General features: G+C 37.1%; 1 protein-coding gene across 6 annotated transcripts in view; it reads left to right on the top strand.

Moving 5' to 3' along the window:
* Positions 1–20,670, top strand: part of LOC126366829 (polypyrimidine tract-binding protein 2) — a 496,400-nt gene that overhangs the window by 443,110 nt on the left and 32,620 nt on the right. For all 6 annotated transcript variants that reach the window (XM_050010129.1, XM_050010132.1, XM_050010131.1 and 3 more), the window contains 3 exons: positions 4,612–4,713; positions 15,239–15,385; positions 19,558–19,704. In XM_050010129.1, coding sequence (XP_049866086.1) covers positions 4,612–4,713; positions 15,239–15,385; positions 19,558–19,704 — 396 coding nt within the window. The remainder of the gene's footprint in view (positions 1–4,611; positions 4,714–15,238; positions 15,386–19,557; positions 19,705–20,670) is intronic.

Genomic DNA, 20,670 nt, shown 5'->3' with positions numbered 1-20,670 from the left:
TTGTCCATACTTTATGAACGATCGTTACAATAGGTACGCCGCTTACACTAGAATTCCATACTACACAGCCTTTACAGTTCTGCAGTGCTTTGTACGGTTTTTGTAATTAAACTAATAATGCTCAGTCATGTTTCCTTTTAGTTATCGTACTGCCTTCAATTAGAACTATAAGCGAAAAGTCTACACTGAGAAACAATCTATAAGTACTTATACGTATTTACCTACTACATACATGCATTTAATTGATTGGAAATGGAAATTGTGCAAAAAAAACCACTTACATGATATAAATTACTGAGCCCATCATCTGTAAGCCGTGTTAAGGAAATCCGCATAAATTTTCGTTAACGATTCAATTCTACGGAGTTACCTACTCTACACATAAAACTTGAATATAAAATTGTGCGAGTAACACATGACTCTTAATGAAAAGTATATTATCTCACATAAAAACGTTTTACGCTCGTTTTTAACGTTGGTTATTAAATTAAATCATAATTTACACACGCCGAGTTAAATCAGACTGAAAGCCGTGAAAGAGCAAATAAAAATTATTAGACGTCGCACAGATTTTCCATTCCGCCCTCTTTTTATTCGTTTTCGTATTAGGTCGAGTTGAAGAACAATGACGTCATAAATGGCGAAGTGATTTTTCATTTGGATCGTAAATGTTGGTTTCTCACTCACGTTTTATGGTGGCAAAAACAATGGCGTACGTATGAATTTGACATTATTTTTTACAATGCGCTTTCCGGTCACCACCATGTGAATCTTGTATAACTTCTACTAGCTTTCCACTAGATTCTGCAGTGTACTACATCCGTCTATGGTACCATAACTTTAGTGGTTTATGCACGAAAACGTGTAACAGACAAGAGGTACGTAAGAATTATTAGTAAGTAATTTCGTCATTTAGGGGTGTGTACTGGAGCAGTTCCCAAATTATCTAAATCATCCATATTATAAAGAAAAACTTATATAAAGATTTTTTTATTGTTATTTTTATCCCTCATCTCGCCCGCAATGTAACAATACTGTAAAATACAATACAAATATACTTTATTGCTCCAAAATAAAAGGGAATATTTACAAAAGGCTCTTAACTAAGTACATGGCGGCCTTCTCGCTTAAAGCGTTACCAGACAATCATAAGGCGACCAAAGGCGGGAGGGTATGTAAAAATTAAAAGATTGAGGGTGCAAACTATAACAACCCAACCAACACGGTCGACCTACGTCCGCGGCCGGACCGTACCATTTTAGCAGCGTACATTTGTGTACATTTTATATGAGAGTACATTGAAGGAGTTCCACCGTGTCTCCGAAGCGTTCTCGCCGTTTCCTGTTTGTGTTATGCCTTACATTATAACTTTTAAATAACCATGCAGTTTTATTGTTTTAGCCGTAGTGAAGTACCCACACTTTTTAGAGGGAAGTCTTGCAATAAAATTTGAAGAGCGAGCCCCGAGAAAGTTTGGCTAAGCTACATATTTTATTTTACCCACTCGTAGCTTACCCGACAGACTTGAATCGTCTATATTTCAGTAACGGCTCAATTCACTTACACGGTTGGCTCAAAATCCGTTAAAATGCCTTTTGAATAGTGTTTGAGGCACTTAAATATTTCATACGACATCGATACTTCGTTATCAGTCGTGTTTATAGCCATCATAAAAAATCGAGGGTCCACGCTTTGATAGAATAGTTTTATAGAAGATTAAATTTGTGATGTCTATAAGTATAAAATCTTTATTCATATCATGTTATTCAACGACTTTTATACCCTACTATATTATGCAAAGCATTATCTCTTTTGTTTATCGTATATTTTAAAGCTATCCTAAATTCTAAATTAAACAGTCATTTTGAAAAGAAACGTATACTCGAAGCGTATACTTACGGTAAGTATTCCTTTTAACGAAAATAAAGTCCAAAGTAGCACGGTTTCCCCCTTTGTTTAAAAAAAAACTTTCAATGTTTTTATGAGCTTGACGAGGAGAATGCGACCAAAATGATAAAATAATATTAACTCAACTCAATCTGTAAAATGAAACCTCTTCTAGGAATAAGTAACAATAATATCTTCCCGGCCCATCTGTCTCTCCCTCTGTGTGTGTATTTTTGCGGTACATTTTAATATCTCTAATAGATTTTATCGCTATGGATGACCAACAATGGAGGTTTGATACTTTTTTGACCATGTAAACATATCATTTCAGTACCCCACTATCGGTAAAGGCCGGGCCCATCCGCCTGATCTAAGTAAACCTTTCATGTATAATATATTTTACTCGAGATATTCTGATATGAGGGGCCCTTGTATCACGTTCATTCAAATGACATATTGGAGAAACGTTGGAGTATGTTCTGATCGAGAAAAAATCCTCAGTTTTCTTTCGAGAGTAAAACCAAATATATCTTGCGAAGAGCCAATATAGGGGATTGATTTCGCGTTGGTCCCATTCAAACATTACGTAAGTACATCTCTTACGTTAGTTACATAATTTCGTGGTATTTATTTTATCCATTAGTCATGTCTGACGGGAATGTAATATCTTTTCTATGTTTACCGGTGATGTACCTGAGTATGTATAATAAAATAATCATTCGAGTAGGTAGTCAAAAAATATAACAAAAGTCTGTCTGTGAAAAGTATCGCATATTATCTGCCCCTTTTAGGTTTCAATCTCTGTGCCAATTTTAATCCAGATCGATTTAACGAACGTCATTTTATTTATTTTGAACAGCTATTAGGAAAGATATCTGACATAATCTTAAGCCGGTATTCGTTTTAATGAGTCAAGGTACCGTACCAAAGACTGTCCTTTATCCCCTCCTGGAGGCATCTAGCATCATTCTCCATTAAGTTGAAAAATTATTATGAAAACGAAAAGTGCGCTGTTTTCCAACACAATCTACCATTCCGCTTCAAAATTCCCATCCGCGTTGTTTCTTTGTTGTGAAAAATGTTATTTAATTTCGGGCAATTATTACACGCGCTCTACGAAATTACTCCAAGGAATAGGACCTCGCGAATGTTGGTTTTATTTCAGAGAAAACGGTTCTTTTTTCTACAATGAAAGCTTTATGCCGCAAAATGAGATTCCCGCTGTTAACGTAATCTGTCTTTTATTATATTATGCATTTGTGAATAGGGGTTATCCTGTTATTTAAAACGATTTATATTAAAACGACAGTAGGTACTTTTCAAATTGATAAAAAATATATCATTTGGGTGTCTAATTAGTAAATAATACTGGAGTGAATTACGACAAAAAGACAATATACGTGTTTTATTGAATCACCTTATTTTACTTACATAACTTTTTGAATGGAAACAATGTTTTTCTCTGCCCAAACACGACGTTTCAGCAATAGTTCTCGGACTGTCATCTATTGTACGTGTTAACCCAGTTACTCGGCGTGTGTCACCGATTTGTGATCGCTCATCTGTCATTTTTGCGCGGGGGACAGCAAGAATGATGCGTCGGAGCTTAATAAGTGTCTCGCATGACAGATACCCTTGGCAGCCTTGGCAGTAACTAACATATTGTACTGAAGGTGTGAGCAATGACAGTTTGTCTTTAACTGACTTTATAATTGCTAGCCTCGATAGAACAGGCCGTCTACAGTCGACGTCTCCCACCCAGGCCTGCCATATTTGGTAAATATTATAATTGTCACCTTTACTCATGCATGCAAAATCCCATTCAAATTTCAACAATTCAGTTAGTGCCAAGAGATGCTAAGAGAATGTGACAAAGTCACGGATAAGATGGATTATTTAGTTTTTAACCATTTAAACTTCTACACGCTTACGAACGTATTTCTTACTTGGATTAATGAGTTGACATTGTTTCCTTTCCCTAATTTACTGTTAAAAGAAATTCTCAAAAAATGTTTCATTAGTCTTCCAGACATTTTATTAACATTAGTACGTCGCACCCGAAACATATCTTTCAATTCAAAGATCATTAGTTTCGGTTTACGCGCGTATCTCCCAGGCCTAGACCTGCCACATTTGGTTGACATTATAAATGTCACCTCTGTTCGTGTATACAAAATCCGCGCGAGCTTCGCATGGCATCTGAATCTCAGTCATTTGTACATTTGCTTTATTACGAGTCGTGATTTATACCTCGGCCCGGTGCGTTTAACTGCTGTGGTCTGTCATTTCGCCGTCTTAAATTGAGATTGATCTCGGGGACGGGTGACGTGTGCTGCCATCACGTGAAATTGTTTTTTTTTTGTTTCGTTATACGAAGAAAATGCTCGTATTTGCGTAAAGAAATGTGCTGCTCCTGTTCAAAGATTGCTTTTGTTGTTGACGTTATACATAGCTAATCATAAAGTAAACTTATACGTACAGTTCTCCATGTATCTCTTTTTATTATACCACTAGTACTTCCTCAGGTTCCGTCCGTAACAGGTGCTACCATTGTACCTATGAGTGATGGACTGATCATCTACCACCATACGGCTCATCATATCTTTCATAGGATACAAATTGGCTTCTATTATTTTTTTTATTGAAGGGAGAATGGGTGTTAGTTATGTATGTGTTATGTTACTTTTGAGCCATGTATTTAAAGTTGGTTTGTCGTTGTTACAGAGAGGCTCCGACGAGCTTCTTTCGCAGAGTGGCGTAACCGTCATGGCGCCCGCCGCTCCGCACCACGCAGATAACAACAATCAAGACTCCGCAGCGAAAAAGGTTGGTAATTTATTTTGTATTTTTTTTGGACTTCCCTTATTGCTGATTTGCCTCAAATCCTTCAACATTTCATTAAGATCTGAATCAGATTTCATTAAGTGGGTTCAAATAAAAGCCATATCCGAACAGAAATATCAACTCTCCTTATTACAAGTTTACTTTTAAAAATTACTTACCTGAAATACCTGTCTCTCAGTAGCATCGTATAATTACGAAAAACAATAAATCAACGGAATCGCCAAACCTAAATAAGTATTAAAATAAAAGGGCCTCCATAAAAAGGCAACGCGCCATAAAGGGACATCCCCAGAGGCTGAAGGGCCAAATTTTTATTAATCTGACTCCCAGATACCGGACGGATCTCTTACATATAGAATGGAAATTGAATTCATAATTTTCGCCAAATGAATCCAATGGAGCATTTGTGCAGCGAACTGTATCGACTCATTCTTCTGTGATACGCATCTTTTTGACGAGAATAGGGCTGTATGAGGAAGAATGTCTTTCAATTTGAAGTTATTTTATCAGCAGTTATCGGATGATCGACTTGCGTGTCTACGGTAAGTATGTTAGAGATTATACGATAAAAAATACTTATCGCTGATTAGTTTTCGGCTCCACCTTTATAGACGGCAAAACGGCTCATCACCTATCGGTATGGTCTAACAGAAAGCTCGGTGAGGTGTGGATATTTAGTTCATCTTGAGATGGATGTACTTCTGACTACCCCAATTGGGATATAGTCGCGGGCTTGTCTTATGTTATAAATATATCTCTTCTTTCTAATTTCCGTTTCATTACATTCAGTTTCAAATTTTATCATCGTAGAAATGTATCGCATAAATAAGTCAACGGTAAGTAAGTAGCGTTCAACGCAGACGTGTTAAGTTAGCATCGTGAATGCGGTCGCAAAATGCACTTTTTGTTCAATTCTCATAATACCGACAACGTACACCGACGGAACCTCCATTATTCTACTTCTATGAACATTTTCCCAACATTTTATCCTTCTCACGCTAATTTATTGGGTTTACTATGCAATGAAACATCAGTCTTAAGTTGTTTGTATACAAACGAATATTTAATTGATTCTGAAGTTTAAATAAACCTAAATACAAATGTTTTTAAATAATAATCATTATCTCTTAATATTCGTCGCAGCTATAGAAAGAAGTAATAAAAAAAAGAGGTTTCCACTTTGTGTAGTCTCCAGAGAGAAGAGGAAGAGTAATAAAAATATAACAACTTATTTGTCTTTGCTGACTTCGTTCTTGCGTAAACGTCCATAATTATTTAAGCTTAGGGTTTTACCAGGGATGTTATGGAACACCGTAACCGCATATTAGGATACCTTAAAAAAAATCCTAATATACGTAAATAGAACTGCCTAAAACTACATGATAGTTTGAAATTATTTACATTCTTATATCATATCCTATGCTTTTATCCGTATACGAAATAGAAACTTCATATCCATAACATCTCTAGTTTTTACTATAGCCGTTGTATCTACGTAGAACCGCTCACAGCGTAGAACCAGCTACGCAAGTCGCTACACACTGCGTCGGCTCTCGTAGCAATTATAAGTTTTCTGCTACACGCGATGGCTACACCGCTACGCCTCGAGCTTCTGTATAATTTTTATATTCAATTTAAAGGTAGTTAGTTCTTAAGTAAACCTGTATACTTTGTAACTTTGATTTACCTAAGAACAAAACTGTCATTTCGCCTCGCAAAACAAGCAAAATGTAAAACTTTATGAAAATAAACATAAACAACGTTGCTTAGTCTGAAAATGAGATTGTCCCACAAGAGACACAGTGCAGTGCGCACTTTCAAAACGCCGGTTACAAAGCAAGAACGTTTAATTCATAAACTTGCGTGTAGGTCGCAAAACGAAACTGTTTTATGCAAAAATAACAGAGAGTTCGGTTCTTTCACGCTGCGAGAGTATTTCATCGTGTATTTACATAAACACGGAAACGTTGCTAGTACGTGTGCACACTTTGTACCGCGGACAAACAAAAGAGTTTGTTTGTTAGCCCAATGCGCGCCACCAAATGGATTGCATGATGACTATTGATGGTATTGATGTATTACTTGCAAATTGTTGCAACGTTGCACTTTGCAATTGGAAAAAAGCCATTTCATTTGCACCGGCTGCCGTATTTGTTGTAGTTCGTTATTTTTTATTTTTTATTAATGGTCTCTGCTCGCGGCTTCGGTAGCATGGATGGACACTCTTTTCAGCGGTCCGTACTGACGCGAGTTCTTGTCACTATATCCATCTGTCTCCTACTTGTAAATAGTACGTATCTCTGAAGCTTAACATGTTACCGGTGAAATTAACGGAATAATGACTGTGTTACTAAGGCAGAAATAGATATAGGTTAATGACGATAAAATTAAAAAGCGGGTGCTCGACAAAGTACCTACAATACAATACCTCTTTACATATTGCACACAAAAGATTCACACTACTAAAAGATTCTTGTCTTTTAAAGCGTTTTTTTATTTATTTATATAATAAACTTGGTGTTTTAATTATTGTCACTGATTACAGTGACAAATCAAATATAAACAACAAACAATCAACAAAAGAATATTTAAAGCAAGCCAAGTGTGAGATCGCGAGGAGTAGAAATCTGTTGTTTGTGTCCTACAACCCAACAGGGGGTAAAAGGATTAGAAGGTGAAGAGAAGTGTGAGTCGAACTGTTACCGAATTTAATAAAAAATATCAAGTACCTAAATTTGTACGAATCATTCGCATTTGCTAGGTTCTATGAAAATCTGTAAATCCAAAATAGAAGCGTTCTACGAGAATAGGAACTTATGTATTTTGGCCTGTACGTTGGACATAAATGACTTCATAACCATTAGAATCAGTAAAAATCTTCCTGTTCCTTTATTCATGGCAGAACATCATTACGCATAATATGCGAAGGTTGAATGAAACGAAATTCAGTTTTAATTAGGATGAAACAGACGCGGTGTGCCAAAACCACAGAAAGTCATTGCTAAACCATTGAAATGTATCCCCAGTTCTTTACATAAAAAAAAACAAAAATGAGAAAATGAGGAGTGTCACCGAAAAGGCGCAGTTTTCTTATTCACAGCCCCAAGCTGTTGCTGTCAGCGGCCATCACGTCGGCTCTAAAGAAAACGAATGGGAAATATACATTAAAAATATTTTTCACTTGGCGAATCACTCCGCAAATGGACTTCTTACTTTCATAATTTGAAAATATGGCTGACAGCGTAGCTGAAGCTCTCGAGTAAACGTCACCGAGATTTATGCGTACACTGTTTAGTTTATCCTTTATAATATTCACTCCCTTCGACATAAAAAAGAAAAGCCCCAAATCGAGCGAAACAAGGTCGCCGCGTTAGTTTTGTTTTGCCCTCCATTTACTCTCACTTGTTAGGGGCGCTCTGAAAAACCTTCCCGCAGTAATCTTAATTACATTGTGATCTCGTTACAGACCGCCCTTAATTCATAATTAAACAGGGACGTGTCCCTGCGTCTCTTATTTATTTGCTATTTTATTGTTTTGCGATTGCGTTGTCTTTTTCTCACCGTGAAATTTCACTGGGCCTTTTTGCGAGTTTGGCTACACCCCTTCTTCTTTATCGCTCTGAATATTCATTTAAAACCCATCGGCGGAATGGCGAGTCGTTTCTAAAAGTATTTTTTTACGGTCTCCCCTTTGTTCTGTGTACACCTCGCGCTGTCACAATATTGAGGGAAAACACGGGTACAGTTTACAAAAGACATTTTTATGAGCTGACTCTCTTGTTAAATGACTGAAATATAAACACGGTGCTATCTACACGTCAGAAAACATAATTGATTCATTGTCGCGCTACAAAAATTGAAGGACAGTGACCTCACACCTAGACACTTATTAGTCAACGCGGAATGTTTTCGTCGAACAAACTCCAATATCAGACAGGGCACGTCTGTAGAAAACACACTAATCAACCCTCGTCCTCTTTGACCCGGTCATTAATGTCCAAATAAAGTAATTAATTATGTTCCCCGTTTTTTCCCTCATTTTCCTGACGTCTCCGCCTGTAAAAACGTGAAGGGCTGCTCTGAAGATCAATCAAATCAGAGGAAGCTTCTTAAGGGCTCTGCGTTTACCACTCCTTCAGCATTTACGAGCCTGTCTGTCTCCTCCAGTTACGACTGTGCTTGTACAGGACAGGTACACTGTTGTTGTCTATTTTATTTCCTCTAGATTGTATTTTATATGCTTTCAAGATTTAAAGCTACGCTTACCTGAGATCGATACAACCAATTAAATTATCTGAGGTTATTATAACCTGTTATAGATATACTATACAGTAAACATATTATATTTACCGTTTTAATAAACTAACACAAAGTTAATCGATCGCCCAGAAAATTTACTAATCAATCAAATGATGCCATAAATATATTCACGAAGCACTTACTATTTTACTGCTAGTTTTAGGGACACTAAAACCATTTGGTCATCTCCTTTTACGATTCTACCGTGGCCACACATAACGACCTGTTCAAACAAAAACTTATATAAAACGAGTGATTTAGAACATTGTTTGAGGAAGGTTTGAGGACAAAGGGCAAACCTATCCTTTTTTAAGTTTAATTGGTTCTACAAATTGTCGTTTGGGCTTGCTTTATTTGTACTATCCCTTCATAGTTTTAAACTTCGGTAACAAAAAGATGATAAGTCAAGTTAAAGGATTATGGCTCCTATACGTAGTTTGATTAACCTTAGAATGTTTAATGAATTTAATTTTTTGACGTTCAAAAAGCGCTAACTTTGTAAGCCAATTTTAAAAAAATAATATTTTTGAATTTTGAATTTTAATTTATTCATCACCTATTTTTATAATAATATAATTTACTGTTCTATTTATTGACCTTAGAATGCAATATCGCATTGTAACAAAGCGACTATTGTGACAAACCCATCTTATGCTTTGCAATTTACTGCGCATAAACATATTTAATGAAAAACATCAGCAGGTATTGCGGTTGCCGGCAATAAACCGCGCAAGACTGAGAGCCAGCCAAGATGCGTTATTAAAACTTTGCCCACTTCTAATCTGTTACACGATAGTGAAGCTCAATTAAGCCGTAATATCTAAGCCGTAATACCCTGCCAGCTCAAGCCACTTTCTTTCAAAGGGTAATTCACGAGAAAAATCAGTGTAACGTGCTTTATTATGTATGTCCTCTAAGTACTGCATACACTTCTTTTAATTTATTAACGAAGGGAGTTCTATTTGTTTATTTATTCGCATTCGCTCCGTAAGTAACTTCTTAATGAGATAGAAGATTGGCTTTTTATTTAAGCAACATCTTTTACGCAGTGAAACGAGTAGGTAAGGTACACAATTGTTTTTCTTTTAGCAAAATTGAATTAAAATACGACACACATTTATTTCTTAGAGTCATCATCATCGCGTAGAGTTGCCTTACTAGACTTTAATGTATTTTACATAACATAACATCGCATCATCCCTGTATCCCTGAAGGTTTATTTTCTATTAATAATCCCATGTGATAGAGGGCGAGACTATTGCCATTAACCGGGCGCAAATCCTAGAAACCGCGTCATATCAATTATCTATTATCCAAACATGAATTCTCATCAATCAGTGATTTTGAGTCCGAGCCAGGATTTGTACCAATGAACAGGACTATCACGGATTACTTATATTAGGTACTATTTTACACTACATTGAAAAAAAAAAACATCTTACTTATTATTATAAGAAGCCGTTGGTCCCGGTCATTACTTACTAATGTAAGTAAGTAGTCGTGACGTGAGCCATGTCAGGGGCCTTTGGCGGCTCAATAATAACCCTGACACCAGGGTTGATGAGGTTGGTAACTCACCTCACAACCCACACGATAGAAGAAGAAGACTTATTATTATCATAATCACTATTGAAGTCGCTGTACAAAAAACCCTTAATACAATTTACCAAATTATTTATTTGATAAATTCAATTTTAAATACAGTATCATTGACGCTGGGCAGTCCGACAACAAGCCCGTGGGAACCCAATTAAAAGTTCCGCGGGCTACACCGATTTCGGGTGTAATAATGCTTTTGAAATTTTAACTGCCGATGCAACTCGCCCGGTTCGGTGCAAACACTTAAAGGCTTAAATGTTGCATTTTCAACCAATATAATTTACCTGACTCTAGCAGTCAAGAAACTGTTGCTGCCGCGCCATGCGCCATACCTTATAATAGAGTAACAGTCTGATGGCTATCTTGTATCTATAATTTTAAACAATCAACAAGTTTAATCAAGTTTTTTTTTATTTAACAAGTTCTTCAATTCATATATTAAATCCTGTCTGGAACGATGCGTTGAGAATTAGAATTTAAAAGAGTTGTCATTTGTTCATCGCTTGTAGTGGAAAAATATCTACTAAATACATTTATGTACTAACTCAAATTGGATAACATATCTAAGCACTAAATACCTATACATTGTTTATTTAAAAGTAATAAAATGATTACTTCAGATATTAAGATATACTGCCTTTTCCCAATGAAGTACCGTAAGTATCAAAACTAAGTATTTAGTTACCGTGCTGTCATCGTATACAGAGAGCACTTATTCATGGAATAGACAGAAAGATGAAACTAACTTTTGTTACAATTTGATAACTCTTTAAATATTGCCATCCTTCATTTACGTTACTTGCAAGAAAGAGATAGTGCTAGTTTTACAACTGTCACGCTAATTAAAGTTTATGTCTACAAGAATCGGCGTCAGTATCCGTTGTATAGTATATATTACTGTGAATATTAACTTTATTATTCTCTCTCTATATTATTTATCCTCGTATGCTGCTCCAGTACTACATATTGTACCGCTCGAGCATACGTCAAAGTTTCCTCGATTTACCAGTTTCTATTCTAATACTCGAGTAAATCGTAGAAGTTATTATAATTATTTCAACGATACCTGAAGTTTAATCGTTGTAGTCGATACCACCACTCGATACTTGTCTGTCATCACAATTTTCTTGACTTAGTTATTTAGTTAGATAGGTACTTAACATTTTCTTTTTTTTCTTTTTCTTTTTTGTTCATGTTTGGATCATAAATGATTATCGCGTGCTCAGCGGTGAAGGAAAACATCGTGAGAAAACCCACATTATCCAGAAATGCATTTTCAGTATGTGACATTACCTGTGGTGGGCTGGTTTTTTCGCGAGTTGGAAGGTCAGATAGGCAATTGCTTCTGTAAAAAACCGGACCTGTCAAATCTTCAGGTTAGGTAAACGGACCCTATGAAAAACGGGATAACGCTAGGGAGATGATGGTGATTACTTAACATTTTGTTAGCACTCAGGTTATTTAGCAAATTGTTTAAGTCTCGGCTTCACGAAGCGATATTATCAAAATTTATGACGACTACTAGACGATATCGGACGACGTCGTCGACACATCATGTCGCTCGACACATGTCGCATAGTTGGGACGAGGCTGAACAGTTAATTGATGTTCGTCCATCGTACAGATAGATTTTCAGGTACTTTTTTCTAAAACTTAATCTTATTATTATAATTATTACAAAAATATTTTTGATGAGACTTGCACATAAATTATTTTCTTACATTTTACTTATTTAAGCTCGAAAACATACTTATTAGCCAGCTGCCATATCAAAACTATCGCTGAATTCCCCGATGGGATTCGTACATAAAAACATGTCTGCTTGTGACGTAATCTTAAGGTACAGAGAATAAGGATCTCCCTATGGTATAACCGTTGAATAAACCCCCCGCCTGAGCTCTGCCTGACCTGCAACCGCAAGCCGATTACAAGTCCCCTCGCCAAAGTCGGGGGTATTTTGTCAAGATCGTAAGCATGATACTAGGATACACCTACGACGCGACACCGCGACGTGGTTTGTCTGTTCGTAATTCAACGTCTCCCGCACTCGCGTGTATACAGTGTCAACAACTCCAACCACGCTCCACTTAAAAGGAAATTGTCTGTTAAAGCTCTACTAACTTAAAGATTTCACTCGTTTTCCAAGTGTTGCGCTGCATTTTCTTGTTCACTTTTTGTCGGTTCGTTTTATCTACATCTCAAGTAAACTAATACCATCGAGCTAAGCATGATTGCGTTGACTCAGTAAGCCCTGTTCATCTCACCACGGAACCCTGATAAGCGACCGTGATTAAGAAACTTGAGTCTAAATTGTAATTTAGATGAGCACTTTATCAACCTCCGAACAAAACAGTGGCCTTTAATTTGTAAAGTTTTATATCATGGCCGGTGGTAAAGGCGGCAAGTTATTATGATGGAAACTTTTTGTTTTCTATTATAAGCCATTGAAGGAGTTCGCGGGGTCATTAACGCGCCTGCGACCGGTGACATAGTTATGATGAGCCGCATGGAGACGGCCAACTGAGAAATAGTGTTTCAATAAACACGACCCGCGCGATCACCGGGAAAATTGACCGATTCCGGGAATCCTCGCAGGAAAATGTCATACGATATCTCCTTTTTCTATTCTAGCTGTGCCGAGCCAACAGTTAATATTTATGGATGGAATGTGAGACCGAGCGGATGATTCAAAGTGCCTGATGTGGAAATCGTTTCTCGCAGATTTTCTGACCCAACGAAAGTAATGTCCTTCTGTACCTTTTGCGTACTCGTACCGTACCAGTTGTTTTCTTTCGCGGGAAGAGAAAATAGCGACAAGAGGCCGCGCTGCCATGACCCGCCGAATATGCCCTCGAGGTGGGCGAGTGTGTTTCCAGATTTATTTGTCCCTTTATTGTACCTTTACAAGTTTGGAAAAATATTTTTTTATTTGTTTATTTACGGAGATTTGGTTCTTTTGATGTCGATTGTAAAAGGGTCCGGATTATTCGAAAATGACATGTCTGTTTTCTTTTAGTTAGCGGTTTGTTAATCATAACAGATATTCCTTTGAATTTTTCTATTCGTTTATTTGGTTCGATGTTCCTACAAAGTAAACAAAAATTGGAATAAAATGAAACTTGCCTAAGGGGGAAACCTAACACCACAAATAGACTTTCAGTAATAACGAGAAATGGTCATTAAGGATAAAAGATGAGGGTAATATTTTGAAGAAATTTCTTAATTAAAAGTATCGTGTTGCCTTTTTGATGTTAACGTGTACCTGGTGAGGTAAATATAATTATGACTTCCTATAAATCTGAAAAATAATTTATAAATCAAAAGAAAGGGATTTCAAAACTCAGAGTAATTAATCTAACATTGTATTGAGTCAGTGAAGAGAGTATTCAATGTTACTTTTAGAGTTAAAAATTACGAGACCACAAGGAATAGTTCGCAAACTGTTTCGACTTTCCCCCTTTTCTTAGGAGCTGCTGTTCACTTTGTCTGAACTTAACAATGTCGAACTAATAGGCATTAGACTCATTTGTTACACCTCCACGCTTCGCCGCCCGCCAAAGACGAACGTAAAAAGGGGGTAGATAGTTCACGGCGTCCAAACCTGCGCGAACCTCAATTTCGAACAGTTACTTGAATATATATACATACCTATATATTTCTTTTGCAATTGATTTGCTTCATGCTTTAGTTCATAGTCATAATGAATAAAAACTATTGGCGAAATACATTCTTGACCTGTTGTCGCCTACAGTGCGCGTTGTATGACGGCCGGCGGCTTGTAGGTGACTTTTAAGGGACCTAGTAATAGCTAGATTACCTTACTGGCACGTAGAAAAGTTCAGCTCATGACCCATTGCAAAAATTGCCACTTGCCTCGCTCTTTTCACTTCAATAGAAAGTGAAGTGTCATACAAAGCTACAATATATTCGGGAGCCTGGTTCGGGCCGCCGCTGTAATCAAAAGGCTCTCCAGGGAACAATGGCGCCCACATCGAGGCCAGGTCCGATAAGCCTCGACAATTATACTACATCGACTTTTCAATTATCCAACCGGCTCTTCCCGCGAACAATGCCAGCTTTATTTACGTATATTAGAACGGTCATTTTGTTCGCCCATTTAGCGACGCACTCTATTTATTCCATGTGTTAGATACGGAACGTTTCGAGCTTGCACACCTGACTTCCAAGTCCTGCCGAACTATGGAGTTCCGACGTGTTTTTATTTGCTTGCACTTCCCTTCGGACTTAAGTCAACATTGTTTACGATAATCGGCTTTTAATGCTCTATTCTCTTACGTAGTTTTTGAGTCTTTGGAGTCATCCAATAATAATGACTCCAATAATGACTCTGTTGCTATTCATAACGCAAAAAAAAAAACAATTATCTTCCAGTATAATTATCTTCCAGAGAGTAAGAATAAAAAAATAGTTTTATTTACCTACAACTTAATAAGGTAATATGTAACTAAATAAATAATGACTTGGCATTTGCCTCATACGTCTATCTCAGACGATTTAATAATTGCCTCGTAGAAATCGTAGCCATGCACAATTTTTCATGACTATTATTTATTATATAATGAGCAAAATTTCGTGTTTTTGTCTGCAGGTGAAACTGGAACAGAATGTGGGCAAGCCGTCCCGTGTCATCCACATACGGAACATACCCAACGAAACCACAGAGGCGGAGATTATACAGCTGGGCTTGCCATTCGGAAGGGTCACCAACGTACTCGTGCTCAAAGGGAAAAATCAGGTAAGAACCCTCCCTTTACTTTCATATATCATCGAGAAGTGCTACTAACGGATACGAGAAGAACGAACGAAAAACTTTTGTTTTATTTATCAACGTAAATGTGTTTTCGAGCTAAAAGATACCGAGTTATGTCTATGATAAACTTTCAACATAAACGTGCTGCTCCGTGCAGAATTAAAGTAGGTATTTACAAATAACTAATGAGAGTCCACAAAGTATTTTCGCTCTAAATTAAATTTTGGTGAACACACCCTCAGATATTTTATTCTTCGTCAATAATAAATACGTCCAATTTTGCCTTCGGGATACACGAAACCATATTCAATTTCATTATAGATTTTCCTCATTACGATTCAAAGCTCATATACTTAGTTAACGACAAACAAGCTTAAGTCTTCATTTACGTATTCTGCATACGCAGTAACAATATGTTGGTATTTTTAACCGATTGAAGAAAAAGGAGCTCCTTCTTAATTTGCCTCTATATTTTTTTACAGTCCGTCAAATAGTTTTTATTATGGTATACCATACCATCCCACTACCAGGGCTCTATTTTTCGCACTTAGACACATAGATGGCTTATTATGCGTGTAATAGTTTTGATTATGGAAGAGACATGCGGCGATTGACTTTTGTCTTTATTTACATCAGCTTCTTATATTGTTTAAATCTTTGTAAAGTTTTGGTGCCTTAATTACTAGCTCATTATTGTTGAACTAGATTGAAATGAAACGAACATTCCGATCTCTCCCGAAAGAAACTTCAAGATTACCTCCTATTATCTCTAGGCTATTAGCTGGTAAAGTTACCAATGCCCTTACATTAAGTCGCTGTGTAGTTACATGCAGTAGCTATATTCTATGTAGCAGGAACAACAAGTGGGTGTCGCAAATAGGCCGCCTAACCATTGTGCCAAGTCCCCCTTCGCTTGTCTCTTGCCTTTTATTTCACCTATACCTACATAGAACTGTAAAAGACTGTCCTAGGCACGTCGAGAACTTGATACAAAATAGTTGAGTCCAGCTAACTCGTTGAAAGTAAAGCAAATTTCAAAAAGATTTTAAGTGCAGAAGAAGTAGGGTGCTTTGTGGTGAACCCGTAAACGTGTTTGTTACCTAAGACCATAAAAATACATTATCATCATCATTAGGTTTGTAGGCTTCTCCTTTCCGACAAAACTCTGTCCTTAAATAAATAAACTGCATTTAATGAAATACTCTTTTTTAATTATATATGTTATCGAAATCATCTCATTACGTATACCTATGTAAATATCGCGTTTACGTATAAAAAAAACAAAAGAGCTGGACTATTTTCCGTTTAATATAAACGACTCACATAAGCGGACCCCGCGAAAACGGGATAATGCTAGGGAGATGATGATAAACGAATTACATAAGTCAAGGTAAATTCTTTGCAGGTCAATTCTTTTATTTAATAAAAATCAGTTAAACTCTGCGAATTGAACCCAAACGGGAGATTGCATCTGGAATCATATTTAGCGGAAATTAAGGGACGGCAACCGTCTAAAATAAATTTCAATTTGGGTCGCGCAGGGCTCAATGAATGAGTGTAGACGGAGATACGTATCTTTTGCCTCCGAATCGTGCCAAAGGCAAAGGTGTGCCTTGTACATCATAGATAGTCCCGATTATGCGACATCTGAATAAGCAAAAACATCTTACGACAGCAGCGCACCGGTTATATTTTAAATTATACGTATAAATACATATACATAGACTCCTGTCGAGCTTCACATTTTTGAAATTAGTAGGTACCTAACAGGTATCGAACATTTTTAACACAAGTTTCTACTATTAAAATTCTATTATAAGTTGTTCGAACAAACTTTGTCCAATTATCGCCGATTGTCGCAACGTTTTTCTGTCGTTTAAACATACATACATAAACTCATGCCTGTAAGCCCTAATGGGGTGGACAGAAATACTTTTGATACGAAAGAAATACTGTCGATACAAAGCTCTAAGATGGATATGATGAAACTTATTGTGACAAGAGATCAGCCTAACGCCCATAATAATTGACTAGGTATCACATAGAAAAGGATTACTATCCATCAGGCGAATTTTATGACATGCCCGGGAAGGAAACAGCTGAACATGTTGTACATATTTTTATTAACTCCCAGTTTAGCATACAGAAGCTTTGAAAACGATTTTTAGTAAATTTTAGAAAGTATTGATTGGTTTGCATATGGGTGGTGCTATGGTAAGTACTCGTACGTGTGTAGCTTACAAAATCTAAGTGCTGCAAGACCGCATCATCTCACGAGTGCGAAGTACATGCGGCGAACTTAAGGCGACATCACCCGGTTTACTGCACACTTTACGTTGCTACGCCCGACGGGCACGTGCAATGCGAAATTTACGGTTTTCCGCTGACAAATTAAAAATGAGTTAGTTTACAACCGGGAAATAAAATAATAAAAGAAAATCCTATTACGAGAAGGCAGGGAGGCCGCCGCGACAATGTTATCCCGTCTAATAAATAGCCCGTATGACATCCGCCCCGCATATCATGGCGTGAAGGAAAACAATCTCTCTTCTAGCAAGAGAAACAAGTCGAATCCCTTTTTATGAACGGTCGCAGTCTCCGGAGCTTGCTTTTTTTTCCCATAAAATATTCCGCATCTTTTTCATGTCATTCTCGAGGTGCAGGGCACCGGAAAATATTTTATTAGTTTTTATTCGTCGCTTGAAAGATTTAAATCGTTACAAGAACTACTGAGTTATAGTTGGAAAGCTGCAATGGTACCTACCTAATTGGCTGCGTTGTAACTTTCTATTGTTTACTTAATTGTTAAACGTTACATTTAAACAGCGGTCTGCGACACGTGTTGTAACAAAATCTTCTTGCTCCTTTTAGTTTGCAATGTATGCTCCTTATCACTTGAACTTTAATGCACTCGACACGATTTGATGGGGCGAGAGTATGATGAAAGCTAAAGGTATCGTAGTTGATGGTAACCGGAGCGCCGTAGTCCAGTTTCAAAGGCCCGAGAGGTGGGCAAACATCGAGCCGAGTGGGTGCGGACAATCGCTTCCACTCCCGTGATTAAAACGAAAGAGGCGTTGACATTACGAGCCACCGCTTCTATTTGTTTACCAGATATAGACGTCATTGGCGTGATTACTTTTATTGGCGCGTTCACATCTTCAAAAGCAAACGATATTCTATTTTTGACATTTTTAGTACGTAGAAACAGCGTCGTGTCGTTTGCAACTGAAGTCTGCGTTTGCTGAGATTGAAACAGAAAAATGTAAACATGAAGATAGCTCAGTGGTTACGTGCAAATATTTAGAAGCGCAGCAGTAGCGTTTGTGGACTTTATACTCAGTGTAAATATACTAAAAAACAAGATGGATAGTTAGTTACTTTGCGTGTTCCGCTTGCTTTCATCACTTGTACGTGATTTATAATTAGTATCAGGTAAATATTCCGTTTAATTTGCGGCTGACGCCGCCTGTAGCGGTGAATTTCGTCCGTTGGTCAGCCGTGTTCAAATGCCAAAAGCAGAATCCTGCGGTCGGCAGTAGCTCCCGCATGAAATAGAACACTATTTTGTAGATATTCGTCGAATTTCTCGCCAAATTACACATTCAAATCATTGTGTTCAGAAATTGATACTGTCTGGGATGAATGTTGTTTTGTTTAGCGGGCTTACGTGCGATGGTTGAGAGTGGAACAGGGAAGTTGTAACTGAATGGACGGCGCAAACATTGTGTTTGCCGAGGCATACCGCGTGCATTCAATGAGCGCTCTTTCTTTAATCCCGTAACAATATTGGACATTATTTTTTTGTAGTAAAATAAAGGTCACAATTTTTATTAATTGAATTTATTTTCGACCACAATCGCATATGTGGGTAAACGATGATGCAGCATTCCTAATGTGGAAAACATTCACTTGGTTCAACCAAGAAACTTAAGGAATTTAGTTGCACGTATATTTTAGTTAATTATTATCCTTTTCATCATTTATCATTTGCCTACCTTTGTACCTTCTTCCATAAGAAAGTGGCAGTAATATAATTGTAGCAGTAAATATATATTAGGGATGGTACAACTATATTACTGCGACTTTTCTTTATACTAAATGTTTTTCTTTGTGTTTTTTTTGGACGTTTGTCTTGATAGGTATATTACTTGCAGGCGTTCCTCGAAATGGCGGAGGAGATATCGGCAGTGGCGATGGTGGCGTATTTCGGCGGCTGCGTGGCGCAGTTGCGCGGGCGCGCCGTCTACGTGCAGTTCTCCAACCATAAGGAGCTCAAAACAGACCAGACACACAGTAATGCTGTAAGTTTACTTTTTATGTTCAATATTATTATATACCTACTTATCGACATCTATAAAGTACCTAATCTACATAAAATATTTCTAAACATAATTCTAGAGCTTACACTTTTATACAAAAACTTCAGGAAATCTAATATAATATTTTGGGTACTATCTTTAGGTTTCTTTACAGAAGTGAGTTTATGTAAGCTATAGAAAAGTTTAAAAGGAAAAAAAATCACCAATGTTTTCCCCATCGTCGTTTTTACCCAAAACTTCCGCAGTAAGATATTTTTTAAAAAAATTCGGAAAAAAAACCAATCTGGCAACCTTGGTTGTGTTACAATACATGATAACGAGAATAAAAAATACTCCTAGACAATAATCAACGGCCACTTCAAAACGCTAATTAATGATTATTGTCCCGGAATCCCTTGGCACTGTATCTACTCAATATACCCAGTAAGATTACAGTTGTTCTGTTAAATTAACTAAATGACAAAAACAATATCTTTGAAAATATCGAAATGTGGTAATTAAATTGCAAACATAGTAATAATTCCAAATCTGACATATTCAGACTCAGACTACCATTAATAATTGCGGAACAAATTCTACGTGCAATTTATGCAATCGGTCGGCCTGACTGGATTTTAAATCATCACTGTTACCGTTTTCACTAAAACTCTATTTCGGAATCACTCCCAAACATGTACGAGTATAATCGTACACAGCAAACATGATTCCCTCTAATAACGTAACGATAGTTCAATTAGCTCTATTACAACTACCAGCGGATTATCGTTCGGCATGCGATCGAACATTAAATCCGACGTTACCATTTGGGTTATTTCACCCCCCGGCCGCGGACTGCAGTCGACCTGTTAATTTAATCTTTGTTAGGGGCATCAAGAACCCGCAATTTAGATAACAGTATTCAATAAACCCGCATGCCGCGTCCGTTCCTACTAAACGTTGTTCAGATTT

This window comes from Pectinophora gossypiella, chromosome 5 (genome assembly GCF_024362695.1).
Source record: "Pectinophora gossypiella chromosome 5, ilPecGoss1.1, whole genome shotgun sequence".
In the NCBI taxonomy this organism is placed as follows: Eukaryota; Metazoa; Arthropoda; class Insecta; order Lepidoptera; family Gelechiidae; genus Pectinophora; species Pectinophora gossypiella.
This window is presented reverse-complemented; position numbering and strand designations above follow the sequence as displayed.